The 23,459-nt window shown below is 53.5% G+C and overlaps 9 protein-coding genes across 9 annotated transcripts; 2 read left to right on the top strand and 7 right to left on the bottom strand.

The window, feature by feature from the left end:
• Window positions 1-177: 177 nt before the first annotated feature.
• Window positions 178-2,300, bottom strand: BDY24DRAFT_380064 (uncharacterized protein). Its single transcript, XM_076639127.1, has 5 exons — window positions 1,770-2,300; window positions 1,546-1,670; window positions 1,377-1,452; window positions 544-1,310; window positions 178-474 (listed from the first exon to the last, which is right to left on the bottom strand). The coding sequence occupies exons 1-5, from the start codon at window positions 1,945-1,947 to the stop codon at window positions 226-228; spliced, it is 1,395 nt and encodes a 464-aa protein (XP_076499713.1). The 5' UTR covers window positions 1,948-2,300; the 3' UTR covers window positions 178-225.
• Window positions 2,278-4,985, bottom strand: BDY24DRAFT_408814 (ERG4/ERG24 ergosterol biosynthesis protein; the record flags this gene model as incomplete). Its single annotated transcript, XM_076642804.1, has 14 exons — window positions 4,571-4,985; window positions 4,390-4,496; window positions 4,213-4,309; window positions 3,862-4,137; window positions 3,738-3,775; window positions 3,560-3,655; window positions 3,366-3,502; window positions 3,187-3,279; window positions 3,044-3,107; window positions 2,833-2,954; window positions 2,693-2,743; window positions 2,488-2,607; window positions 2,391-2,410; window positions 2,278-2,312 (listed from the first exon to the last, which is right to left on the bottom strand). The coding sequence occupies exons 1-14, from the start codon at window positions 4,785-4,787 to the stop codon at window positions 2,278-2,280; spliced, it is 1,473 nt and encodes a 490-aa protein (XP_076499712.1). The 5' UTR covers window positions 4,788-4,985.
• Window positions 4,986-5,679: 694 nt separating this feature from the next.
• Window positions 5,680-6,551, bottom strand: BDY24DRAFT_236845 (uncharacterized protein). Its single transcript, XM_076636683.1, has 3 exons — window positions 6,418-6,551; window positions 6,231-6,319; window positions 5,680-6,058 (listed from the first exon to the last, which is right to left on the bottom strand). The coding sequence occupies exons 1-3, from the start codon at window positions 6,458-6,460 to the stop codon at window positions 5,711-5,713; spliced, it is 480 nt and encodes a 159-aa protein (XP_076499711.1). The 5' UTR covers window positions 6,461-6,551; the 3' UTR covers window positions 5,680-5,710.
• Window positions 6,552-6,718: 167 nt separating this feature from the next.
• Window positions 6,719-8,192, top strand: BDY24DRAFT_236849 (uncharacterized protein). The gene is made up of 3 exons (XM_076636684.1): window positions 6,719-6,873; window positions 6,982-7,167; window positions 7,244-8,192. Exons 1-3 carry the CDS (start codon window positions 6,844-6,846, stop codon window positions 8,033-8,035), a joined length of 1,008 nt encoding a protein of 335 aa, XP_076499710.1. The 5' UTR covers window positions 6,719-6,843; the 3' UTR covers window positions 8,036-8,192.
• Window positions 8,193-8,216: 24 nt separating this feature from the next.
• Window positions 8,217-10,342, bottom strand: BDY24DRAFT_236836 (uncharacterized protein). Its single transcript, XM_076636682.1, has 3 exons — window positions 10,096-10,342; window positions 9,947-10,039; window positions 8,217-9,868 (listed from the first exon to the last, which is right to left on the bottom strand). Exons 1-3 carry the CDS (start codon window positions 10,210-10,212, stop codon window positions 8,507-8,509), a joined length of 1,572 nt encoding a protein of 523 aa, XP_076499709.1. The 5' UTR covers window positions 10,213-10,342; the 3' UTR covers window positions 8,217-8,506.
• Window positions 10,343-10,815: 473 nt separating this feature from the next.
• BDY24DRAFT_380043 (MFS transporter) lies at window positions 10,816-13,934 on the bottom strand. The gene is made up of 13 exons (XM_076639126.1): window positions 13,872-13,934; window positions 13,591-13,722; window positions 13,494-13,511; window positions 13,153-13,412; window positions 12,940-13,092; window positions 12,582-12,850; window positions 12,502-12,506; window positions 12,349-12,438; window positions 12,051-12,255; window positions 11,934-11,983; window positions 11,740-11,809; window positions 11,615-11,659; window positions 10,816-11,458 (listed from the first exon to the last, which is right to left on the bottom strand). The coding sequence occupies exons 2-13, from the start codon at window positions 13,679-13,681 to the stop codon at window positions 11,146-11,148; spliced, it is 1,569 nt and encodes a 522-aa protein (XP_076499708.1). The 5' UTR covers window positions 13,682-13,722; window positions 13,872-13,934; the 3' UTR covers window positions 10,816-11,145.
• A 1,782-nt stretch (window positions 13,935-15,716) lies between these two features.
• Window positions 15,717-17,641, top strand: BDY24DRAFT_380038 (glycosyltransferase domain-containing protein). The gene is made up of 5 exons (XM_076639125.1): window positions 15,717-16,298; window positions 16,371-16,423; window positions 16,499-16,646; window positions 16,719-16,763; window positions 16,848-17,641. Exons 1-5 carry the CDS (start codon window positions 15,842-15,844, stop codon window positions 17,600-17,602), a joined length of 1,458 nt encoding a protein of 485 aa, XP_076499707.1. The 5' UTR covers window positions 15,717-15,841; the 3' UTR covers window positions 17,603-17,641.
• Window positions 17,642-17,843: 202 nt separating this feature from the next.
• BDY24DRAFT_337193 (sterol desaturase family protein) lies at window positions 17,844-19,333 on the bottom strand (the record flags this gene model as incomplete). Its single annotated transcript, XM_076637271.1, has 5 exons — window positions 17,844-17,960; window positions 18,103-18,207; window positions 18,347-18,369; window positions 18,458-18,580; window positions 18,730-19,333. 5 exons carry the CDS (start codon window positions 19,331-19,333, stop codon window positions 17,844-17,846), a joined length of 972 nt encoding a protein of 323 aa, XP_076499706.1.
• Window positions 19,334-20,044: 711 nt separating this feature from the next.
• On the bottom strand, window positions 20,045-23,150 carry BDY24DRAFT_348227 (mitogen-activated protein kinase). The gene is made up of 16 exons (XM_076637661.1): window positions 23,085-23,150; window positions 22,773-22,979; window positions 22,528-22,563; window positions 22,394-22,409; window positions 22,019-22,148; window positions 21,919-21,930; window positions 21,789-21,849; window positions 21,635-21,708; window positions 21,449-21,559; window positions 21,305-21,376; window positions 21,183-21,224; window positions 21,090-21,113; window positions 20,841-21,013; window positions 20,674-20,765; window positions 20,474-20,596; window positions 20,045-20,388 (listed from the first exon to the last, which is right to left on the bottom strand). Exons 2-16 carry the CDS (start codon window positions 22,876-22,878, stop codon window positions 20,309-20,311), a joined length of 1,152 nt encoding a protein of 383 aa, XP_076499705.1. The 5' UTR covers window positions 22,879-22,979; window positions 23,085-23,150; the 3' UTR covers window positions 20,045-20,308.
• Window positions 23,151-23,459: the final 309 nt, after the last annotated feature.

The raw sequence follows: 23,459 nt of genomic DNA, 5'->3' as shown, positions 1-23,459 counted from the left end.
GCACTTGTGAGCTGTTCTGGTGAATCGTATAGATATCTGAAGGAAGAAGAAAAACTGAGACGCTGGAGAACAGACCGGCAAGGAGGCTGAGGAGGAGGCCATCGCGACGCGTCAAACTCGCCGTGCGTTTTCTCTCTTTTCCCTCGCACAACCAAGTCAAGCAGTCAAAGACTGGATCCTGCTATCAATCTAGCTATCTAGTCCACATCATTCAACCTCTCGAACCTAAACAGACAAAACCTCGTGCTCCCTCTTCTCCTCTCCCGCTCTCAACACCGACTTCGCTTCCTCACCATCTCCCACCTCTCCCTTTGACTCCCCCCATACCTCCCTGTAGTTCCAAACCAGCCTTCCCTCTCCTTTGAAGAAAGAGACGACCCCAATAGCGACCGTGATGATCCAGGGCGAGAGGACGACGGCGACGAGGGACGCGATGGTTTCGAGTTCGACGGCTTCACGTCGGTTGGAGAAGGCCTGGGGAAAAGTTACAGAGGTCAGAAGGGAGAACGGCGAGGAGAAGAGAGGGATCGAAAGTGAACTCACCTGAAGATCATCGTTGATCTCTGAAGCAGGCGACCCGGATTCGAAGTGAGCGAGGACGAAAGGGGAGAGGAGGAGGAGGGAGGTGAAGACGGCCGTTCCGGTGAGGAAGTAGGTGGGAAGGGAGGTAGAGATGGCTGTTTGGAAGTGTCGTTTGATGGCCGATCGAAGAGGAGGAAGAGTGATCTTCTGTCCCGTTTCTCCCTTGAAGAAGCTCTTGGTCGAAGGGGAGCGACCGAATTCCTCGACGCCGACGAGGGATTTCCCAACCTTCTGCTCGGAGATGTGAACGTCCAGTCGATAGAGGAGCGAGAGAAGCCAACCTGTTGTCATGAACCAGACGAACGGTTGAAGGAAGATCATCCCTTCGAGGATCAAATTCCCGAGGAAAGGTTCGATCTCGACGGCGACGTCCTTGGTGACTTCCTCGGCGGCTGCTGTTGATCCATCGCTGAGGACGCCTTCCAGCCATGATCCAACGTTATCGAAGATACCTTCCTTGACGGCGAGTCCAGTTCCGACACCGATGAAGACGATGAAGAGCTCGAACGCGAGGAACAGGGTGAAAGCCCATCGAAGGGAGACGACGGCGTCTTTGGCGAGAGTCCAGGGCGAGTTTTGGATGAAGAGGACGGTGGTTGAGAAGGAGAGGACGGTGAAAAAGGGGAGGAAAGAAGGGAAGAGGATGATGCAGGGGAAGAGGGTGAGAGAGAGGAGAGAGAGGACGGCGGAGGAGAGGGTGAAAGGAGTCGAGATTTCTTGAAGGAGAGCTGTCGGTATCAAACACGGTAGAGAGTCAGTTGAAGTCAGAGGGTCGGAAGTAGGACTGGACTGACTTCCGTCGTTTGGCCTTGAAAGGAGGGTGGTCGAAGATCCAAGGAGCTGGGAGAGGACCGTCCTCGAGATGTAACCCTTAAAGGGAAGGAAAGATTCAGTGCGAGCTCATCAGGCGGGCGATACATCCCTCCACGGGCTCGGATTGAAGCTCAAAAAGTGAAATCTCACCATCAAGAGTGTATGCAGAACAAGAGTAGCAGCGGAGAAAGTGTTTGGCCACTCGTTGGCGCCGTAGAAGAGGACGGCGAGGAAGGCGAAGTAAGACGAGACAAAGTTCCAGTTTCTCTTTTTTTCTGCGAAGCCCAAGCAGGATAGGAAAAGGAAGATGTCAGCATCTCACGATGTACAACCATGCTTTCACTATCGTAAATCTTCAAGTGTAGAGGACTCACGTTCGATAGCAGCTTTCTGAACGGCTTCCTCGTCAGGTTCGCATCCTCCTTCCCTCAAAGGAGATCGAGCGAGAGAAACTCCTTGGAGTTTGAGCTGAGTGATGACCGATCCTACGAAGAAGCCGAGGGGCAGTGTGAAGAGTAGAGAGAGGTGGCGAAGGGTAGGGGTGTAAGCCATAGAGAAGGAAGAAGAGGGAGGAGGTTGAGGTTGGAGGGAACAAGGTGTTGCCGAGAACGACAGGTGAGGTCGCCAGGACAGGTTCTATTTCGGTCCCACGGGAAGTTTTGCTCGAGCTGCTGATTGTTGGAACCGTGGTGTCGATGAGAGAAACTTCCACGAGATTCAGCTCTGTCCAAGTAGAGAAAGTTGGAGAGTGAAAGAACGACCTCGAAAACGAGGCTCGTCTGAACGCGTCGCGGTCGAGGTTGCCTCCTCTTCATCTCCTTCCGCTCTTGAGACCTTACGGATTGTTTCCAAATAACAAACCATAGATATCTAACAGACCATCTAGAATAATCCGGGGATGAACGTGTACGGCACGGCTTGAGGGGGAAGAAAAGAACGACGTTCAGGTCAGTCTCTGTCCGAACGAAATCACAGAGCGAGTGGAGTCGACTAACCTTTGCAGTACCGGTCCCAGCTGTGAATGTTCGTTGTCAGTCAAGCTCATCACAAAGAGTCTCTTGTCGAGGGAAATGAATCGAAGCCAGAACTTACTCCTCGCCGTACTTCGCTCTGCACTTGGCGAAATCTCTGGAGCATCGCTGCATGAGAACGATGGTGAACCAGACGACGTAGTAGTAGGCGATCGGGCTCGACCACCCAGTGCAGAGACCCCTGGATGGAGAGAAGGAAACGCGTCAGTCGAGACGAGACGCCAAAGAGAAAAGCAACCATTTCGTACGGAGGCTAGAGAACGAACCAAGTGAACGACTGAATGAGATCGGCCGTGTAGTTAGGCTTTCGAAGGAATCTGAACAGACGGAAAACGAAGGCGTTAGCTGATCAGCGTTGCGAAGAGACGAGGCGAGGAGGAAAGAACGGAGACGCGTTCAAACTCACCCCCACCATCCAGAGATCAAGAGCTTGTTTCCATGCTTGGTCTCGATGTACTTTGGGTTCTTGACTCGTCGCCAAGGGAGCTGAGGGAAAGCGTCTCGAGGAACGAACTCGTTTTGAAGCTCCTGTGAAAGGCGAAACAAAAACGAAACCGAGAAGGTTCAGTCCTTCGAGGACTCGCTCGAGCAAGGAAGTTGACACGAGGACAACGAACCATTCTGAAGTTCGATTTTTGGGACATGGCAGTGTCGAAGATGTAGTAGGAGAGGAGCAGAAGACTGGAGACGGAAAAGGGAAGACGAAGACATCAGTGAGAGTTCGAAGCTCGACCGTTGAGCTGTCGAAAAAACCGCTTACCAGTACACGCCGGTCATGGCAGCAGTGGAGAGCTTGTAAGCCGAGGGATCCGTTCGATGGAGGTAGACAATGGAGTAGGAGTAAGTGAAAGGGCTGCGAAAAGGCGGGAAGCAGCGTAGAGGTTAGAAGACGTCGCTCGGTGAGAAAGAGCTCGACGCGAAGGTAAGATGCCGACTCACACTCCAGCGAAGTTCCAGAAAGTGAGCATGAACCCATCCTTCTCGTAGAACATGTCGATGGTCTGGGGAATGCACTCCTCTCCTTTAGCACAAGCGTTCAAGTAGAGACCCGTGGCGAGAACCATGAACGCGAGATTCTTCACGAAAAGAGGTCAGAACGAGGTCGAGGTGAGAGGGACGACGGATTAACTCACGGGAGTGACGTATCCGATAGTCTGATACTGCTTGAGAGCAGCAGAGATGGCGATATGGAAGAGAAGGACCCAAGGGATTCGAACCTCTTGCCACATCTGAAGCAGGGAGTAGAAAAGAGGGAGAGGGAGAGGTCAGCGAATAACTCTTCAAGTCGACCAAAGGGAAGAGGAGACGAACCTTGAGATCGATGTTGAAGATCTGAGGGTTGAGAGAAGCTGCGAGAGGAGGAAAGGAAGGGGGGAAGTTAGGACGCGTCGGACGGACGAGGCAGGAGTCAAACGACAAGAAAAGAAAGACTCACCTCCCATGAAGAAGTCGTAAACCGGCCATCCAGACATCCTGATGGGCTTCCCACCCCAGTGAAAGAAGATCGCCCCAAAGTAGACCAAGAAGCTCAGGGCGAAACCGACGATCATCGAAACACTCATGAGCTCTCCGAAGTGGTCGATGATCTGAGTGAGATCGAAGAGACCGGTGAGATGAAGGGTCGAGGAGACGACGAGGGTGAAGTAGCAGCAGTAGAGGGCGTTGCATCGGTAGGTGAGGGTCTTGTAGTCGAGGGAGGGGACGGGGAGACCTGGCGAGAAGAGAACGGAGGGAAGGAGGGGACGTGAGCTTCGAGGTCGAGCGTTCGATGGAGATGTAGACCGACCTTTCTGAATCTTCCCAGGCATAAGGAAGGCGATGATGAGCTGGAAAGCCATGAGTCCGAGGTACATCTTGAAGGCGAAGGCGGTAGGGTACGCGTCCTTGATTGAAAGAAGGAAGGAGAAAGGTCAGCTCTCCGATGTTCAGCCCTCCCCCCCTGCTCCTTGTTATCGAAGCTCACCTCGTAGATATGGTTCCCGATCCTGTTCAAGAAAGGTCGGATATCCTCAATCGACTCAGGGCGAATGAATCGCCCTTGATAGAACCAAAGGCAAGTCCAAAGGTAGACTGTTGAACGATCGAAGGAAGAAAGGTGAGCTCGACTTTTCCCCTCCTGCCTCTTCCCAAAACATGGCGCTCACACATCAAGCAGGGGAAACCGGTCATCATTGCTGTCACGCCAACGGGTCCTCCGAATTCCCAATGCGAATGAGTATCCGCTGCGAGGTCCTTGAGACGAGCTTCAGGCGTAGGAACGAAGGTGACCTCTGATCCCTTCTTCTTTTCGTTTGAAGTCGAAGCTGCTTTCGAAGGGACGACCTTCTGGGGTTTACGCTCTCGAGGACCGTCGTTGGCCATAGCTGAGAAAGAGAAAGAGGAAAGAGGGAGGAGAGGGGGAGGTTGCTGGAAGTTGGGAGGAGAAAACAAAGGAGAAGGGAGACGTCCAAGAGGTCGAGAAATCGAACGATTCTCGAGATCCGATGTTGGCCGCCGAGGTCCGTCTCCTAGTCGGGTTTCAGCAAATCTTCACCTCGGTCAATGGAAGTGACGGAGACGGTGAGCGGTCAGCTTCAATCTATCAGGTGTGCGAGGAGGGCTCTCGCAGGCGTACCAGCGAAAAGAGGCGTGTTTTCGCCCTCCCTCCGTTCCGTTCTCGACGCGTCTCGTCGCCTGCCCAACCTCCCTCGAAGATACAAGAGCATGGAGCATCTGGGAAGTCAATACAACGCAATCCAAGCTATATAAAACGTCTAGAAACCTAGCAGTGAGATAAGAGAGTAAATAAGGACTCTATCTACGAGGGAGAAGGAGCGTCTAAGGCCTGACGAGGCTGAACTGCAAGAAGTGATGGCACGGGGGTATGGGTGGTCTGAGATTGTGAATGACGGTGCTCGTAGACTGTTGCCTCCGCTGTGTGATTGGCTGCGGAGAGATAGACGTTCCAACCTTGGGAAGAGAAAGGAGAAAGGAAAACGACAGGTCAGTTCGAACTCGACGCGACTTCCCGCAGCCTCAGCTCTCCTCCCAGCATCTCCAGACCTCATTTCTATCGCTGAGAGTGAAATCAAGAAGCTAGAGCTTCACCGAAGCGACGCCCAGGATATCGACGAAAGAGGAAAGGAGAAAGGAACGAACCTAAACCGACGGTGTAGTAAAATATCGTCCGATGCTGAAGCGGTATCACGCTATACAGCATCAGAGTCGTCGGTAGGAAAGTGATCGCTCCAGTCAGATACGTCGGCCAGAACCCTGAATCAAGCGTTCAAAAGAGGCGATCAGCATCAAGACGCGAAGAAAGGTTGAGATGAACTGAACTCACCAACGACGACCTTCTCCTTCGCCTGTTCGAACGAGTGACCTTCCAGTAGAGACATGATTGTGTAGAACATGGTGATTGAGAACGATCCCCATACAGTTTGAGCGAGAGCGACCTGAGAGGGAAGAAGGGAGAGGGACGCGTCGGCCAAATCGAAGTCGAGGTGAAGAAGAGGAGATGAAAAACTCACTCTCGTCCCAATCGTCCACCGTGAGGATTTGAACTGGATCTTGTCCATGATCTTGAACCACTGAGCTAATATCGGAGCGTGAAAAGCGAAACCGTAGAGGGCGAAACGAGAAGAGCGAGCGATCTGCCAAACGTCAAGGGTGAGCAGTGAAGTCACGAACGGAGCCTGATCAGCTTTGCTCAGTTCTTGAGAACGCATCCAGTAGCTGTTTGCTCAAGGTTTTAAGGAGGTGCCTCGTTGTTGAAACAGCTATAGATGGGGGCTCGGATGGCGCCGTCGATTTCTCGAAGCTCACCTCGTGGGGTTTCGTCCTCTCGAAGACTCTTTGGTTGATGATATCACCTGAGCTCATCATCCCAGCTGCTACGAAGGACCTAGTCACGTCTGAGAGGTCAAGTATGGAAACTTTGGATGTCAGCGAGGAAGCAAGAGGAGAGTGGAGAAGAGCGAAGGAGAGGAGGGCTGAAGATCGACGAGCTCACAAGGATGTTTCGAGAGCATCCGATTGTACAGATGCCAGACCATCGTCAAGGAGATATGAGGTTGTTGGTCGACGCTCTCCTAAGAGCACGCCCGCGTTGTTGTGGTTTAAGGGTTTGGAAGGAGGCGAGGAGAAGGAGGAGTCAGATCGAAGCGAGCTCGAAACTCAAACACTGAGCGGTGACGACCCTCGCTTCGTTCCTTCTCGACCGCCAGCGTCCAAAAATCTCCTCGGACAAGCTCAGATCACCTTCGATACTCTCTTGTTTACCTCCTCGAGCCTCTCAAACCTTCAAAACAGGTCAGCGCAGGAGCCTGTCTGAGTCGTTTCGCTCTCGCACCTCCTTCTCGGTCCTCACCTCCCTTCCATCTCACCGTCCCTTTCCCACCCCTCCAGAAAAGTTTCACGCCTCACCGCTACCATCAGCATGGAGCTCGAGCTCAGCTTATCCAGTTCAGTAAGTTTCGTAGACGCTGCTCTTACGAAGGACGAACGAATGAGCTCGACTTTCACTGCTGACCGGTTATCCCTCCCCTTGTTCTCCTGCCCCCCCCCCCCCTTCTAGACCTCTTCTCTCAGCCACACCGTCCCTTGGGAGATTCTCACCTCCATCATAGAGCAGGTAGACGACCTATCGACGCTCTGTCAACTTTGTCTCGTCTCTTCATCTGTCCTGGAGCCTGCTGGAAGATGTCTTTGGAGGAACGTCGAGCTCAAGACCGCTCGCACCGTCCTTCTCTTCTTTCATTCCGTGAGCTCGCCCTCCGTCCTCTCGCTCGACCTTCTCTACTAGATACGAGACTGATCGCTTTATTGATCTATCGCAGCCGACCCTTATCTCCTCCTCCAGCCGCCTTCGACCCCTCCTAGGCCTCTCCCTCGTTCTCACCCTCTCCCTCAACCTCCCTCGAACGGAATACCAAACCACCGGCTCTCCAACTCTCCTCGTCTCCCAACCTCCCACCACCACCATCACCAACACTGCTTCTTCACCTCTCCCTCCCACTCCGGACCGACTCCTCTCCCTCTCCTCGGCTCTCGCTCTCGACACGCTCTCCTTCTCCGCCTCCCACCGCGACGCCGCCATCGACGAATCCCTTCGGATCTACCTTCCTCACCTGAACCCTCTCAAACTCGTGCTCACCACCACCCCACCCAATCAGATCATCTTCTTCATCCCCAACGTCCGTCAATCCCGCGGCCTCAAAGCAGACTTTGGCAAATGGGATCGACTCGAGGAAATCACCCACGACGGAGCAGCCTTGATGGAATTCCCACCGACGGGCATGTTTGGCACCGGAGGAATGAAGACGACGTTGCTGCCTTGTGTGAAAGGCTTGTTCGGAGAGGACAAGGCCGTGCCGAAGATGGTGTTTGATCTGAGGAGAGGGAGGAGGCAAGGGTTCGAGGTTTGGGCGGGAGTGAACGTTGCGAGGAGTTGGAACAAGTTTGTTGGTTGGTTGGAGGAGTGTGGAGTGAGGGATACGGAAGGGATTAAGGAAGGTGGGGTGGAGGTGTTGGTGAGTGAGGAGGAGGACGAGGGGATCGTGAAGGACGCGGTGAGGAGGTTGGTGAAGGAGGAGACGAGAGGGAGATATAGGGTTTTGTTGAGGAGGTAGAGAGAGGTAGAGAGAGTGAGAAGGAAGGTTTGGATGGATTTAGACGTTTTCTACTAGCTTATCTATTTGGATTGGCACCAAGCGGGTTTCTTGAACGAGTGAGACGAGGGAAAGAACGAAACCACGTCGCGTCTCGTTCCTTTTTCCTTTTCCTCCGTCGTCGTTCCGTCCTTCTTCTCGCCCCATCAAACTGCGACAGCTTTCAATCCAGCAACGAGTTCGTAACGGATCGTGTATCGTCAAAAGCTAAAGAAAGAGGGAAAAGAAAAAGAGAAGAGAACGAAAGGAAGAAAGAAAGACGAGCGAAGCGTACAAGCAAGAAAGAGAACGAAGAAGAAGCGTGTGTGGTGTGAGCAACAAGGAAGAAAGAGAAAAACAAGAGAGAAAAAGAGAATCATAGCTACTGAAAACGAGAAGAAGAAGAAAAACAACCAAGAACTAAGTAAACCAACCCGCCTCTCCTCCCCTCCTTCACTTCCCGCCCATCACCAACTCCCTCACCACCTCGATAACCACCTCCTCATCCGTCCTCCACTCCCCTCCTTGCTCTCCCAAAACTCTCTTCAAAACCTTCCTGTAATCGCTCTCCTTGAACCCCATCTCGTTGAGCTTCGACCCAACGGTCCTGACCCTCGCGTCGTCGATCGCTCCCGCTCCCGTACCCGTTCCTCCTCCTCCAAACATGCCTCCTCCAGGGAAGCCAGGTGCTCCCCAGGTGTGTCGATGCTGAGGATGAGGGTGAAGGTGGGGTTGGTGGTGATAGTGCTGGTGAGGAGGACGCGTTGGGGGAACGAAAGACGAGAAGAGGGACGAGGACGGAGGAGTGGGAGGAGGAGGAGGACCGGAGGGAGGGGAGAACATGTTCATAGGAGGTCGAGGAGGTCCGAAGTTGGAGTAAGCGGCGTCTCGGGGAGCGGTGGGGACGTGAAGAGCAGGAGCGGTGGGAGGTCGAGGTCGAGCGGGTGAAGCTGATTCTGCGTAGTTGAATCCGAAGGTACTCGTCGTGATAGGGTTCGCTTGAAGGGTGTTCCTTCGAGCCTCCTCGGCCTTCTTCCTCTGCTCCCTCTCCTTCTGAGCCAACTCCCTCGCCCTCTCCCTGACCTGACGAGCCTCCTCTCGTTCCTCTCGTCCCTTCTTCTCTCCTCGATCCCCACCTCCCCTACCCTCCTCCTCCTCCTCCTCCTTCTCTCCTCCTTCTCGACTCTCGCTCTCCCCTCGCTCCTTCTCCAACCTCTCCTTTCGAACCTCCTCCACCTGCTTCAACCCGTCCTGAAAAGCCTTCGCCAACCCAGCAACGACGCTCTCGGCGTCTCCCAATCCGTTGGTGAGTTGATCTCGGACGTGCTCGATCTGAGACTTGACTTGTTCGGGGATGGAGGAGGAGGAGGAGTGGAGGACGTTGGGAAGCGTGGGGGCGTACGCTCCTTGAGCGGCTCGAGCGAGGATGGTGGCGAGAGCTTCGGAGGAGGTGATGGAGGTGAGGAGTTGGGAGAGATCGTTGAGGAGGGAGGGTTGGGCTTGTTGAGGTTGAGGTTGAGGTTCGGCGGCAGTGGAGGAGGAGGGAGGGAAGATTTCCTCGGGATCGTCCGCGTCGACGACGTGTTGGTCCTCAGCGACGTCGGGATCGGGAGCTTGAGGAAGAGAGGGCTCGGTATCGTCGACGAGCATGGCGGTAGGAGGATCCTCGTGAGTGTTGGACGCGGTGGCGGGTCGAGGTTCGTCGTCGAAAGGAGTGGAGCTGGGTTCTCGTCGGTTTCGCTCTTCCTCGGACGACGCAGTGGGGTCAACGAGAACAAAGTGAGAGTTGGAGTTGTGGTCGGCGAAGGGATCGTCCTGGGAGAGTGAAGTAGAGAAGATGTGTCAGTGAAAGATCTTGGTCTAAGCGAGAGAAAGGAAAAGAGAGAAGCTAACCGAGTTCATGGGAGCGTCCTCGCTTCGTTCGACGACAGCGGCAGGCTCGACTTGAGGAACAGCCTCGACCTGGGAATGAAAACCAAAGCAGCACGAGAGAAGTCAGTCACCAGTTTATACTGCTAGATCTACTGGAGAGCAAGACGCACCTCAGATTCCTTCTGAGCCTCGACAGCAATCTCCTCGACTTCCACGTCCATCTCGGCATGACCTTGACCTTCTCCCTGCCTCTCTCCTCCCTCCTCTCCCAAAAGCATGACCCTCATCCTAACGACCTCGTTCTCCTTCCCTCTCTCTCTCAACTCCTGAAAGAACCCTTGCAACTCCTCGTCCGACGAGAGCACGACTCGATCTCCATCGGAATCCGTGTACGAGAGCGCGAGGTTGGAAGCGGTGAGGCCGGACGTCGACCAGAGAGCGACCAGTTTCGCTTCAAGGGTGGAGTAAGAAGGAGGAGTAGGGAATCGGAGTCGTCGAGCGAGCTGTATAAAATATCAAGAGAGAGCGAGAGAGAGAGAAGGAGTCAGTTAAAAGTTGGTGGCGAGCAACGACGACGGACAAGGAAGAGGTGGAGGGAGGGGAGGGAAGGGAGGAGTTCGAGAGCTCACCTGCTGAGAAGGGTTGGTGATCTTGAAGTTCAAGGGTTGAGAGAGCGAAGATGGCTCTCCGTTGAGGCGAGGAGAAGTGGTAAAAGTCGACATATCTTTTGGAAGAGAGTGGTGGGGGGTGGTGGGTGGGAGAAAGGAAGAGAGTAGGCAGCTGAATCGAAGCTCGCTTCGTTCGAGCCGCTGCGAGAAACTTCTATGTAAGCCTCCACGGGGAAGGTTTTTCAGAGGAGAAGCGAGATTTCAGTTCTGGAGGAGAGTTAGAGTCACAATAAGGGAGGCGATTGAGAAAAGGGTTGGTCTGCAGTTTTTTTTTGGAGCTGTTGGGAGGTGGACGACGCGTGAGACTGAAGGCATTCCCGTCGCCTTTCTCCCTCACTTTCCTGTCTTACCTTAGAAGGAGATCTGAGCAAAGAAGATCAAGATTTAATCTTTGCTCTTCTATCGAGCTGAAATTGACTCTAAAGAGAGGAAGAAGGCGAAGAATCAAGCGAGGGCGAAAGCGACGACGCGTCGCCGTCTTGATCTCGCTCGTCTCAACCTTCCGGTCTTCTTCCCAGAAACGATATCTATGACCCCTGAATTAAATACCAACTAGATAGGCTTCCCCTCTTCTCTCACGCCAAGCTTATCCAGCTCGATTGTCGTCCTCTCCGCCTCCTGTTCCCTCTCCCTCCCCACCATTCCTTTCTCGTCCCCTCCCACTCTCTCACCCCCCTCCACACCAACGGTCTTCTCCTCCTCTTCCAAATCGTGTTCCTCCGCCGAATGTCCCTCTTCGACCTTCGCCTCCTCCTCCTCCTCCGAAGCAGGCTTCCCTCGATCCAACCACCGTCGAAGCAGAGGTCGCTCGCCTACGAAGGCTATTGAGGGAGGGATGGAGAGGAGGGAGAGGGCTGCCCAGAGTCTGTGGGTGGATCAGAAAGGTAGATTTGGAGGGAGAGGGAGAGGGAGGGGGAGGGTGTGGTGAAGTAGAGGGAGGGAAAAGGGAAGAAGGAGAGAAGAAAGAAGAGAGTCGATGAGCTCGGTTTGCGACGAGAGAGGAGAGAAGTTGAAAACGAACATGCAGCAGACCGTCCAGCCGAGTCCGTTAGAGAGGTGGTCGTAACTGAGGAGGGCGAAAGGGAAGACGTCAATGAAAGGAGAGAAGGAGACGCGCCTTCGTCGGAGAGATCGAAAGAAGCTCACAGTTGACCGCCAACGAGAGTCCCAACTGCACTGGCGACGGAGAAGGCGATGTTGAAGGATCCGTAGACGTCTGAGATAGAGCAAAAATTGTAAAGAAAAAGGAAAGAGGGAAGGGTCAGGTTCGTTCGACGCGTCGAAAAAGGTTCGAGCCATCCAAGGCTGAACGGCCTGAACAAGCGCAGGATCTGACTGACGAGTGTATCCGACTCCCGGTGTGCTCTGAGCTACGGCTGCAAGATCAGCTCTGGAGGACGAAACGAAGAGTCAGATTCGAACCACGACGAACGAGGAGCGAAAGACGAAAGACTCACGAAATCGGTGCTACGATCATCGCGAGAACTCCACTGGAGATGGCGAGGTAGGCAATGAATCCAGCGAGACTCTGCTTGAGGATCAAGAGGAGGTACCAGGGGATGGAGAAGAGGAGGAGAGGGAAGACCGTCGTTTCCGTTCCGTAGCGATCCGACATCCAGCCTGCGAGTGGCGACCCGAAGAAAGTTGGGACGATGGCGGCAACTGTGAAGGGAAGAGGAAGAAGGATAGGATGTGTTGGTTAATAGGAGATGGAAATAAGAGGGTCGAGAGAGTGCAGAGAGAGGCAGGGCGAACTGTATATCACGCCGACTTCCAACGCGTTCTTTCCCCAAACGTCTCGGAGTCTGAGGGTGAGTGTTGGTTCCATTGACGAGTAGATGAAGCCTAAGAAAAGAAGCGAAGCATCAGAGGGCGCCAAAGGGAAAGAAGGGGAGGAATAGAGCGCACCATAGCTGGAGGACGCGTGAATCGAAAGAAGAGTCAGAACGAGCGTTCGCGGCGAAGGGTGTCGACGTCAAAGAACTCACACGAAGGTCATCCCGTACGCTGTCAGTCCCCTCGGAGAACCAAGAAGCGCTTTGAGGAGTTCCCAAACTGAAAGAGTTGAGGGGGGAAGGGTCCTGTCGCTATCGATGATGGGAGCCGAGATGGTTTCGGAGGGTTTCTCGTCCGCCCATAACTTGACGGTACTCGTCTCGAGAATGAGGAGCCGACCGATGAGATCGAAGACAGCGACGATGATAGAAAAGATAATGGGAGCGTGCCATCCGAGCCGCTCGTAGAGGACTCCTCCGAGCTATGGAGTGGAGGGAAGAGAACGAAGGTCAGGGACGGACGCGAATCGAAACGCGTCTCGGCGGGAGAGAGAGGCCATAGGGAACTCACAGGAGGTCCACAAGCGAGACCGATGCTCGTTCCAGCCATCGCAATCCCTAGCTGCTGTCCGATGATTTCCTCTGGGACCGACTCGCAGACGAGAACGAGTGCAAGAACCCAAACGACGGCCGATGCTCCTCCCTGGATCACTCGAGCTACACACTGAAGAACATCAACACGACGGTCAGCTCGATTCTCAGAAGCCAGAAGGAAAAGACTCACCAAGGCCCAGAAGGGTTCCACAAACATGAACATGAGCTGACTGGCGATCAAGACGAGCAAACCGAGAATGAGAGGGTTTTTACGACCCGTCACCCGCGCCGAGAAGTAAGCAATCGGAGGAGTTGCGACAACTAGTCCGAGCGAATAGGATAGCAGGGTGTAGGAGACCAAGGAGGAGAGTCGGTCGTCGGCGTATCCGAGGGAGGAAAGTCGAAAGGGAAGGATCGGGACGACGATGGAGTAAGAGCAGAGGTCGACGGCTGTTGAAAAAGAGATCCACGAAAAGGAGAGAGTCAAGGTGATGTTATGTTTTCTTGCTTCTCAAATGAACGAGATCGTACCTATTCCTAGTGTGACGACTGAAAGAAGTAGGAGAAGGAAGGAGATAATTAGCTGGGATTGAAGAACATGGGAGGAGAAGGAGAGGGTCGAGCTCACCTGAAGTTATGAACCAGGGACTCCCTCTCCAGCTCAACCCCCACGGTCTTTTACCTCGAGGATCAGGTGGAGGAGTACTAGATCCAGGCATGATCGAGAAATTTGGTTTGAGGGAGGGGGGTGGAAGCTGCTCTGGAATCATTTTAAAAAGAAGAAGGGAGGAAGGAGTCGAAGAAGTTCAGCTCGAGCTCACGCCTCTTCCTTCGACTACATACAACTCAACCTGAATCGACAACGCTGCTCTGGCACTTCCACCCACACAGCATAGACGTGGATCATACCTGAGTTTCAAGAGACGAACGAAGAGTCCCCTTCTTTTCGCTGCAGTGGTGGACGTTCAGAAGAGAGGGGAGGATGAGGAGGGAGGAGAGTTCAGCGCAAACGGCTCCGAGACGGGAAGTCCAGTCTCCATGGAAACCAAGAATAGATTTTGATGGCCGACAGAGATTATAAGTGAAGACGGCTAAGTTTCCGATGGAAACGAATATCTTGGCTTCCCGGGGTGATTTCGACGGCCAAACCAGAGAAGGAGGTGAGCTCGCTTCAATCGTCAAACCACCATCATCGATCCTCTCTTCGCTTCCGTTAGATCTCTCCCCCCCAGCACCAGATTAAACGTCGTAGCCAGTGCATCTTCACTCGATTCCAAACTATCATCTCATTCAGATATCAGCAGGAGGGGCCGCTTCCAAGCTGCTTCCAGTTCCCCTTCCTTTTTGGTGAGCTCGCATCCTCCTCCTCCCTCCTTCTTCCTCCTTCCTTCGCTCCAGCCGACTTCTCCCTCGCCCTCATCCGGAAGTTTGGGATTGGCCTCTTTGTCTCCATCTTCATTGTAGGGCTCTGGGGGGGTGAGCAAGATGGACTCGAATTGAAGGAGAAGTTGTCGAACGAAGGAACGGAGCGAGCTCACCACCCCTGTCCTTCTCATCCCCTCCCTCTTCCTCCGTTCGTCGCTACTCCTAGAGCCCTTTCTTTCGACTTTCCAGCACGCTTTAGGTCATGTCTGATATGTACTTTGTTTCTCAACAGGATTCTACATACTCCTCGCCTTTGATCGATCCCTTCATCCTCGACACGAACTCTCCTCCCTCGCACCCTCCTCCTTCGTCACACCCCTTCCTTTCGCCCGTGGATCTTCTAGCCCGATGTAAAGGAGCTAACAAGGAACCTTGCTTGTTGAGGTTCATCCCTGCCACTTTGCATCTTCAGTCGTTTCTTTCCGAGGAGGTCCACCCGCATCGAGGTTATCGGAGTCTACACGCCGAAGAAGCTCACTACAACTTCCAAGGAGACTGATACTCGAGCACCTTCGAGAGGTACGTTTCAGCATCGAATGAAATGCGGAAGAGAGAGAATCAGACGGAGGGAGAGGGAGCTCGACGATCAAGGAGAGAAAGACGAGCTTCGAACGGCAGCTGACTTCCTTCTGATTGGAATTTTTGAATCGGTTACCTGGGGAGACGAGTGTCGCTTATTTGACTACTTTCCCCGTCGGGAAGCTCGTCGATGTTGAGCAACGTGAGTGTGAGTTAAAAGACCAGTCGCGTCGTGCCCTTTTTTTCCGACGGCGCTGAATCTTCCCCCACTCCGTCTGTTTACATTTTCTCTCAGGTGATATCTGGAAGCAGTGGGGATGGGTTCTTGTCTTCCAACTACGTCTACGACTACGTCAGAATTTATTGATGAGCTCGAATGAGTGAACGCGACGTTGTCTTCTCTTACTCTTTCCTCCTCTTTCCCACTCTTGACCTTCCGACCGACCCTCGTCCCGCTCCTTCAAGGCAAATTCGCTGTTGAAAAGGGCTGCCGCTGTTGATGAGCTCGGTACCAGTCCTGCCTTCAGTTCGAATTCGACTAAGATTGGGCGTTCTCCTGCATCGTCGTCTCTTCTTTCCCTTCCCGTCCTCTTCCTGTTCGGCTCTCTCTTTCCTCGTTTATTTCATCGAGCTTCCCTTTGCTGATCCTTTGTCTTTCCTCTTATCTCCTGTAACACGTCGGCAGGTTTCTATCTGGTAGATCTCCCTTTGATTGAGAACTCAAATTCCTAACCCGCCCCGTCCTTTCAGCTTCCCCAGCGAGGGTCTCCAAGCAAAACATCGCCAAACTCTGCTCCTCCAGATGAGACCTCTTGGAAAACAATACAGCACCTCCGCTCTCTATACGAGTCTCGAAGCGGAAATTTACGGACCTTCTTTGTTCTCTTTCAACCAGCACCCTCGACCGACCTTCTTCCCCTCCTCGTCGCCTTGCGATGTCGCAGAGCGGCCGCTCCTTCTCTCAACAACACTGGAAACCCCTCGTCGTCGTCGTTGGAACCCTTCTCTTCCTCCTCATTGTTTCCCTCACCTCCACTTCTCACTCTCTACCGATCTATATCTCCTCCCCTCCTCCCTCCATCCCTCCTCGAACAGGCCCAGAACTCCACCTCCTCATCCCGCTCTCAACACTCCCTCCTCCCTCGCTGGTCAAGCCGACGTTCACGCCTCCTTACTGCAAAACCATCCTCACCTCACTCATCCAAGGCTACGAGCCCATTATCCTCGACCTCGGAACTCCTCACATCTACCACGATGGACTGAACGCGAAGATCGACGTGATGGCTGATTTCGTAGAGACGTTGGACGAGCAGCGACTCGAGAGGATCAGGTTTGCGGAGGAGGAAGGAGAGGATGTTGAGCTCGCAGAGGAGGATGTGTTGTTGATGATCGGTGAGCAAAGCTCGATTTCACCGACGACCAGGCCTCCCCTGAGGCTCACTCGTTTCCTTTTTGCTCTTCCAGACGGATGGGACGTCTTGCTTACGGGTTCCCCTGAAGAGGTTTTGGAGAAATACGTGAGTCGACACCGTACATCGTAGTTCCCTTCTCGCCCATTGAACTTTCGTCCCTCCACTCTCCTCCCTCGCCAGCGTCGGAAACCTAATCAAGTCTTGCTCGGAGCAGACAAGACGTGCTGGCCTCTTCAACACGAGATTCCATGTCTCGAGCGACCTTCTTCTCCTCATCCTGAAGAGTGGTACGCGGACGGAGAACCCCCCCGGTATTTTCAGGATTCAGGTGAGCTCTCTCTCTCTCTCCCTCTGCCAAAGCACTCTCTGAACCTTCTCTTCTCCTCGCCTTCGTCTACAGAAACCCACCTCACCTGGTCTGGCGCTCCTTCCGCTCCCAACTCAGGTGCGTTCCCTCGAGCTGAGGCTCAGAAAAAGCTCGATCGCGTCTGACTTTCTCCCTCCCTCCCTCCCCACTTTGCCCACCCAGGAGTCATCCTTGGCCCCGTCTCCCTCCTCTCCTCCGTTTACCAACACTTCACCACCTCTCCCAACGCCTCCTTCTCCAGAGGAGCCAACCAAATCGTCAACGACCAGGAACTCTTCGTCGTCCTCTACTACACGGACCACGTCCCCGCGTCCGACTCTTCTCACACCAACTTCTCAACCGAAATCGACTTTGACTCATCCATCTCGGCCAACCTCGTCGTAGCGTACCACGACTGGGATTTCCCTTCCCCAACCTCCAACTCTCCTCCCCGCTGGATCAACAAGCATACGAAGGAGGACCCTCCGCTCGTCCACTTCAACGGCAAACCCGGAAAGATCCTGCTCGAGGAAACCTGGAAGGGTCTGTGGTGGGTACGGGAGAAGGAGGTTCGGCGTCGGTTCGAGGCGAGAGCGAGGTCGAAGGAAGGGCTGGGAGTTTGGGTTGGAGGGTCAAGGAAGGGAGAAGGGGAGTGGAGGGATTGGAAAGGGTTGGGTTGCGACGGGGTTTGGGACGCGGATCAGAAACCTCCTCCTCGCCTCAGTTGTTCAGCAGAGTCGTACTACTCGACGTGTGGGGTGGGGGATATCGCTTCAGTTCCGTATCTTTCTTCGTTTTTGCTCGTGTTGGGGATCAGTTTGGTGGGGGTGTTGATGGTGCGGTTTGTGATACCCGTCTCAGCGCGTTGGCGAGGTTTCTTCAAGAAGTGGATGCCGGAGAAGTCTGCGTACAGTAGAGTTACGGACATAGAGCTTTAGAGTATTTTTAGTCAATGTATTTGTTTGAGCTTTTCTCGAGCGAGGGAGGGTGAGAGGCGGAGACGAAGATCGCGTCTCGTCAATATTTCGTTTCGTCTGTTTCTCTCGAAAGCTGAGCTCGAAAGTATTTCTCGGATCTCGGAGCTGTGCAAAAGCGACGACGAAGCAGTAATTGCAGAGAATATGTGTATCGAAAGCAAACACAGAAATTCTAACAGTCTTCCGACCCTCGTCCTACCCTCTATTGATCCTTCGACTTCATCTTCGCTCCCATAATCCTGTTGACCTCAACCATCGGGTCGTGCTCAGCAGCAGGCTGCATGTAACTGCTTCCGAGCCGGTCGGAGAAGGTGAAGTACTGTTGCGAGAGAAGGGCAAGAAGAAGAAGAAGAAGAAGAGGAGGACGCGTCGTGAAGTCAGCGAGGAGTTCGAATCGAACGGAGGGGATCGGATACCGACGAGAAGCGGAACCTAAATGGTAGAAAAAAGTAACGACTAACCTGTCCGTAGTTGACGGTGAAGTACAGATGGTGAAGAGTGTGGTGAGCGGGTCCGTTGATGATCTTTTCGAATCGACTTCCGGTGACCATGTCCGAGTCGTGGATCTGTAGAAGTAGAGCGAAGGGAAGCGAAATATTTCAGTTCCCTCGTCTTACAAAGACGAAAGTGGCGGAGGAGACGAGGGAGGGAAGAGAAGTGGGAGGGAGACGCGACGCGTCGAGAGAGAGGAAGGAGAAAACGCACGAAGATCGACCAGGCGTTGACGGCTAGAGAGAAGAAGAAAAGGGGATCGAGATAAGTATATCGAGCTCGAGAGATGCAGCAAGAGTCAACGACGAGAAGGATCGAACGAACCGGTGAAAAGGCAAAGGTAGATCGTCTTGTGCAGAGGGAAAAGCGTCGGGAAGAGGTGGTACGGGACCGATTGAGCGTATCCTTCGAGGGGTTTAAAAGCGTGCGAGGCGAAGGGTGTAGGGACTGATGAAAGAAAAGGAGTGAACGAGGAGATCGTCGTCAGCAAAGGAAACTCAAAAAACGGAGCGGCGACGAGACCGATGAAACTCGACGCGTCGAACGCGTTGACCCCACTCTCCTTCTTGAAGAGTAGAATGAGAATTCCGACTTACTGATCCACTTGTGATGAAGCTTGTGAACGTGCTTGTAGATCCTAGGGTGATGTTCGAGGCGATGAATCCAGTAGATCCCGGTATCGGTGAAGAGGAGGAACGCAGGGATCGAAAAGATCGCATATCCCCATCCGTAATCGCTGATGTTCTCGTAAAACATGCCTCTGCCCCGCACCTCAGCGAGGAACCAAGGGAGCGTCATGAGCGTCATCCAAGGGAACCCAACCATCGACGTCCTGATCTCCATCCCGACCTGTCCCTTGATGAACCTCGGATGCTTCATCATGTGGTGGTTGAAGAGGAAGAAGTAGGACATCGAGGCGAGGGCGAAGTACATGCTGAAGATGCCGATGAGGGTGAGGAAATAGAGGGAGATGGCTTGGCGAAGGATGTAGTCTTGAGGCCATGCAGAGACGAGGGAGGTGACGGTCGAGGCGTCGATGGGAGGGTGAGGGATGTTTTTGTAAAGGGAGGTGAGGACGGAGGTGACGTTCGAGGAGGAGGGGAGTTGGGAGGTTGCTGGGAGGAAGTCCGTTGCTGGGAGGAGGGAAGCGTAGAGCTTGTTGAGGTAGTGCTCGTCGGCGAAGTCGAGGATGTAGTCCATGGTGGGCTGAACAGAAAAAGAGAGCGTGTCGTCGAATCAGACTTCGTTCTCCGCTTCACCTCCTCCTGGTAGATCCGACTCACAAGATAGATGCTGCGATTCCTTCTATGAGCTGCTGAAAGGTCGAGTCCGAGTTGAAGAGGACGATCTGTGAAAACGAGCGAGCAAAAGAAGGGAGAAAGAGGTCAGAAGGAAACGAGCTCAACAACGCGAGCTCCTCTCCCTTCCCGACGCTCACTCACGGGAAGCGAGTCCTAGATTCCTATTTTGAGACCCGAGAGTAGTCGAAGGCAAAGACGAGGGATGTAGTTGGAGGGAAGGAAGTCAAAGAAACAGCAGAGGTGTTCGCTGATCGTTTTGAGTGGGTCCACTCTTCCCTCCCTCTCCTCTTCTTAACCCTTCCGTCGACTTCCAAGAACGGAGGGTCGAAACCGTTCAGCCTCGTTCCCCCGACGAGTTCTGTAGTCTATTCGGAGGTGATCTGTAGGTTCAAAGCAAACGTGGGTTGGAGGCCGAAGAAAGATCAGCGAGGGAATGCGAGGAGAGGTGGTTCGACGACTCACCGAAAAGAAAAAAAAAAAACGCGTCGTGCCCTCTCGAGTCTCTCGCCAAACGAAAGGCCATCGAAAAGAAAAGAGTCGCCATCCTATCGTGCCAGTGTAGAAGTGCTAGGTTGAGAATGGAAAGAAAAAGAGCTATAACCCAGGAAGTTCGTGATGTTGGAGTCTGGAGAAGAAGATGCAAAGAGGTCGAGCGACGCGTAATCGAAGAATGAAGGTCGAGAGCTACAAAAGTACAGTAGAGTTGAGAAGAAACATAAAGGGTGGTCTAGCCAATGGAGAGTGTAGTGATGCTGGGGTATGGGGAGAGCCATAACGAAAAGCAGAAGAAAAAGCAGAGCGAAGCGAAACGAAACGAGATGCGAAGAGGGACGTGAATGAAAGCAAACGAAGGCAGAGGGAAAAAGAAGAAGGTCTAATCGATGGACTTGAACGACATGATCTCCTCGTAGAGGAGCTCCTTGAGCTTCTCTCTCGAGATGTCGTCCTTTTGCACTGGAGAAGATGGAAACGAGAGGGGTGGCGATCAGCGTCGAAGCTCATTCGTGTCGGCGCAGAACGAAGAGACGAAAGAACTCACGATCGAAGTCGAAGAAGTCGGCATCAAGAGGAGGAGCGACGGGCTCATCATCGGGGTCGTGATAGGCCTCGAGGTAAGGGTGGCAGAGAGCCTGCTCGACGGTGAGACGCTTCTTGGGGTCGACTAAGATTGAAAACGAAGAACCGAATGAAGTCAGCAGGGGGTAGACGGGACGAGGAGTCGAGAGAGCTTCAACTCACAGGTAAGAGTCTTCTGCAGAAAGTCGGTAGCTTGAGGAGAAGCGTTGGGGAAGAGAGAGGCGAACGGCTTCTTCTTCCTGAAGGGGAGAGCTCTGAAGAAACGCAAACGAGAAATCGACGTCAGCCCGCGTCTTCCAGCCGACCGCTCAGAGGAACTCGAAACTCACCGGATGTAGTCTCTCGACCTTCTGCTGTTGATGGCGTAGAACTCGTCGAGGGTAGGGGTTCCGAGAACGTCGAGGATGAGGGTGAGTTGGTGGTGGTAGTCTCGTCCAGGGAAGATGGGTTTGCCTGAGAGCATTTCGGCGAGGATGCATCCGACGGACCAGACGTCGATGGCCTGGGTAGAATAGGAAGCGAAAGGGAGGTCAGGATCCGAAGAAATGGGAAGGGAGGGCGATGCTCGAGCGGCGTACCTTTGTGTATTGCTTGAAAGTGAGCTGAGAAAAGGAAGGATAAAGATGTCAGCCCGCAGCTCTTCGAGATCGAGAGGATGTCGGTAGCCGCACCATGATCTCGGGAGCTCGGTACCATCGAGTAGCGACGTATTCCTGAAGAGACGAGGGGGAAGACAAGACGAGGAAGTCAGCGATGAAAAACGACGCGTCTAAGAGGAGGGAGAAGAACGCACGGTCATGAATCCGGTCTCGGTTCCGTTCGGTTCAGCCGTCTTCACACTTCTTGCGAGTCCAAAGTCGCAGACCTGAAAGTAGAGGGAGGAAGTCAGCGACGAAGGAGAGGCGGCTGCTAGAGACGAAGACGAAGCTGAGCTCACCTTGAGATCGCAGTTGGCGTTGAGGAGGAGATTCGAGGGTTTCAGATCTCGGTGAATGACGTCGGCGGAGTGGAGAGCTTTGAGAGCTCGGAGAGTTTGGTAGATGAAGTACTGGAGGTCAAGGAGGGAAGGGGGGAGAAAGAGTCAGCGAGGGAAGAAGGGACGGGGTTGAGCTTCGAGACGAACCTGAGCATGGTCGTCCGAAAGATCCTGCGTTCGAATGACCCTGTGCATATCCGTCTCCATGAGCTCCTGGACGACTGCGAGATGCGAAGACGGAATAGAAGGAAGGGTCAGCACGAAGAGAGAGGGGGATGGAAGCGACGAGGATCGAACGAACGGTAGACCTCCTTGAAGTTTTCAATCGACGAAGGCTTGACGATATCCACTATCGAGATGATCTGTAGTACGGAAGACGAAGCTCGGGATCAGCTTGAGGAGCGAGAGAGAAGGGACGGAGGTAGACGAACGTTTTCCGAGACCTGCGAGCGACGAGAAGAAGAGGTCGTCAGATGTGCTTCAACCTCGACGAGCTTGAGGCAGGTGCAACGAGAGAGATAGAGCACTTACACCACACTCAGCGAAGTACTTCAACAGCTTCAACTCCCTCAGCGTCCTCAGGCAGAACATGGAATGGTCGAAAGGAGCGATCTTCTTGATGGCGACCTTTGTTCCTGAAGAGCGGTGGATAGCAGAGACGCTGGAGGAAGGAAGAACGACGAGGAGTAAGCTCAGCGTGTTATCTATCGATTATGTAGCTCGATTGACGAGAGGAGAAGATGTAGGGTAGATAACAGGGCGACGGAGGAGGACGAGGTCGGTGCGTCGTTGCCCAAGGTGGACGAGCTCGTTTTCCCTTCCTCCCCCGAGCTCAAAGCTCAACCGTCGGCCCTTCCAGGCGAACCCAGCAACGAGCAGCATCCAAAGAGAGGATCAGAGACTCACACGACTCCGTAGGCACCTGAGCGAGTCGAGAGGAAAGGAGAGGAAATGAAAAGGTCAGCTCTCGTTCCTCCTCCTCTCCTCCCTCCGTTCCTTTGAATCTCGTTGTTCTCGGAACGACCGTTTCCTGAACTTACCCTCTCCAATCACATCGAGGACTTGATACTTGGAACCTAGTAGATTACAATGCAGCACATAAGAGAAAGGGTCAGTAAGCTTTTGGTTTCTCTCTCAACCGGAAAGAAGAAACAGAGGGCGAGGTGAAAGGAGGGCGGAAGGTCGGTCGGTCGTTCCTTCCTTCCCTCTCTTCCTTCCATCTCTACTGCTCCCTCTTCTCCGCAGACGTACAGCTCAGACGCGAAAGAAAGATCCAAAGACTCACCGACGTTGAACCTGACCTTCCTGGGTGCGCTCTGACTGGCAGAGTGAGCGTGAGCGGGCTTGGGCGCTGGTTTGGGAGCAACGGCGGGAGCGACAGCAGCAGACATTTGGAGAGAGAGAGAGAGAGAGAGGGTTAAGAGATGTCGAGAGAGAAGGGAAGAAGGGGGAGGAGGGGAAGTCTCTAGTGGACTTGAGCGACGGAGGAGAGCTAATGGAAGAAAGGAAGCGAGAGGAGGAACGGAAGGTCAGCTTGCGGTTTCCGCTGCTCCTCCTCCTTTCGAATCATGAAGGACTTGATAACATGTAGACTCACGGAGAAGAGGTGGTGAAGGGAGAGAGGGAGACTAAGAAGGGGTTTCGTTGCAAGAGCGAGTTGTAGTTAAGGGAGAAGGAAGGAAGGGAAACGGCGCTTCCTTCCCTTTCACCTCAAAGGAGAGGAGGCAGAGGGAAAGAGGGGCACTCCCTTCCCCTTGTTTTGTCGTTGTTCGTTTCAGGTTCCTCCTCCCAGCTCAAGACTCTGAGAAAACGTGCGCTTTGAAAAGTTTGTACTACACTTCAGTTGAGTCTTCGAGCAAATCTTCGCAGCGAAGAAGAAAAGAAAGTAAGCTTGAGCTGTTGGGCTGAACTTTGGTTTGGTTCTCCTTTCTGCGAGACTTCGAGACCCGATCACCTTGTCCGATCTTCTTGT

The sequence above is a fragment of the Mrakia frigida genome (assembly GCF_051309035.1).
Source record: "Mrakia frigida strain ATCC 22029 unplaced genomic scaffold BDY24scaffold_5, whole genome shotgun sequence".
Classification (NCBI taxonomy): Eukaryota; Fungi; Basidiomycota; class Tremellomycetes; order Cystofilobasidiales; family Mrakiaceae; genus Mrakia; species Mrakia frigida.
Note: the sequence above shows the minus strand (reverse complement) of the source record. Positions and strands in the feature narration are given on the sequence as shown.

Bases quoted from the DNA above. Each gene is read 5' to 3' on its own strand.
- BDY24DRAFT_236845 (XM_076636683.1), bottom strand. From the start codon at position 6,460: ATGGTCTGGCATCTGTACAATCGGATGCTCTCGAAACATCCTT. The intron at 6,320-6,417 runs GTGAGCTCGTCG...TTGACCTCTCAG, and splicing joins GATGCTCTCGAAACATCCTT to ACGTGACTAGGTCCTTCGTA. The intron at 6,059-6,230 runs GTGAGCTTCGAG...GACGTTTGGCAG, and splicing joins AGAGGACGAAACCCCACGAG to ATCGCTCGCTCTTCTCGTTT.
- BDY24DRAFT_380064 (XM_076639127.1), bottom strand. From the start codon at position 1,947: ATGGCTTACACCCCTACCCTTCGCCACCTCTCTCTACTCTTCACACTG. The intron at 1,453-1,545 runs GTGAGATTTCAC...CTTCCCTTTAAG, and splicing joins TTCTGCATACACTCTTGATG to GGTTACATCTCGAGGACGGT. The intron at 1,311-1,376 runs GTCAGTCCAGTC...TGATACCGACAG, and splicing joins TTCAAGGCCAAACGACGGAA to CTCTCCTTCAAGAAATCTCG.
- BDY24DRAFT_236836 (XM_076636682.1), bottom strand. From the start codon at position 10,212: ATGAGGGTCATGCTTTTGGGAGAGGAGGGAGGAGAGAGGCAGGGAGAA. The intron at 10,040-10,095 runs GTGCGTCTTGCT...TGACTTCTCTCG, and splicing joins AGGCTCAGAAGGAATCTGAG to TGCTGCTTTGGTTTTCATTC. The intron at 9,869-9,946 runs GTTAGCTTCTCT...TCACTCTCCCAG, and splicing joins AGGACGCTCCCATGAACTCG to GACGATCCCTTCGCCGACCA.
- BDY24DRAFT_348227 (XM_076637661.1), bottom strand. From the start codon at position 22,878: ATGTCTGCTGCTGTCGCTCCCGCCGTTGCTCCCAAACCAGCGCCCAAG. The intron at 21,560-21,634 runs GTTCGTCTCGAA...CTTGACCTCCAG, and splicing joins TTTCGGACGACCATGCTCAG to TACTTCATCTACCAAACTCT. The intron at 20,597-20,673 runs GTGAGTTGAAGC...TTTCAATCTTAG, and splicing joins TCTGCAGAAGACTCTTACCT to TCGACCCCAAGAAGCGTCTC.
- BDY24DRAFT_380038 (XM_076639125.1), top strand. From the start codon at position 15,842: ATGTCGCAGAGCGGCCGCTCCTTCTCTCAACAACACTGGAAACCCCTC. The intron at 16,647-16,718 runs GTGAGCTCTCTC...CTTCGTCTACAG, and splicing joins CCGGTATTTTCAGGATTCAG to AAACCCACCTCACCTGGTCT. The intron at 16,764-16,847 runs GTGCGTTCCCTC...TTGCCCACCCAG, and splicing joins TCCTTCCGCTCCCAACTCAG to GAGTCATCCTTGGCCCCGTC.
- BDY24DRAFT_236849 (XM_076636684.1), top strand. From the start codon at position 6,844: ATGGAGCTCGAGCTCAGCTTATCCAGTTCA. The intron at 6,874-6,981 runs GTAAGTTTCGTA...CCCCCCTTCTAG, and splicing joins AGCTCAGCTTATCCAGTTCA to ACCTCTTCTCTCAGCCACAC. The intron at 7,168-7,243 runs GTGAGCTCGCCC...GATCTATCGCAG, and splicing joins TCCTTCTCTTCTTTCATTCC to CCGACCCTTATCTCCTCCTC.
- BDY24DRAFT_380043 (XM_076639126.1), bottom strand. From the start codon at position 13,681: ATGCCTGGATCTAGTACTCCTCCACCTGATCCTCGAGGTAAAAGACCG. The intron at 13,093-13,152 runs GTGAGTCTTTTC...GATGTTCTTCAG, and splicing joins TGGAACCCTTCTGGGCCTTG to TGTGTAGCTCGAGTGATCCA. The intron at 11,660-11,739 runs GTGAGCTTCTTT...CGCCCTCCTCAG, and splicing joins ACTCTCGTTGGCGGTCAACT to TTACGACCACCTCTCTAACG.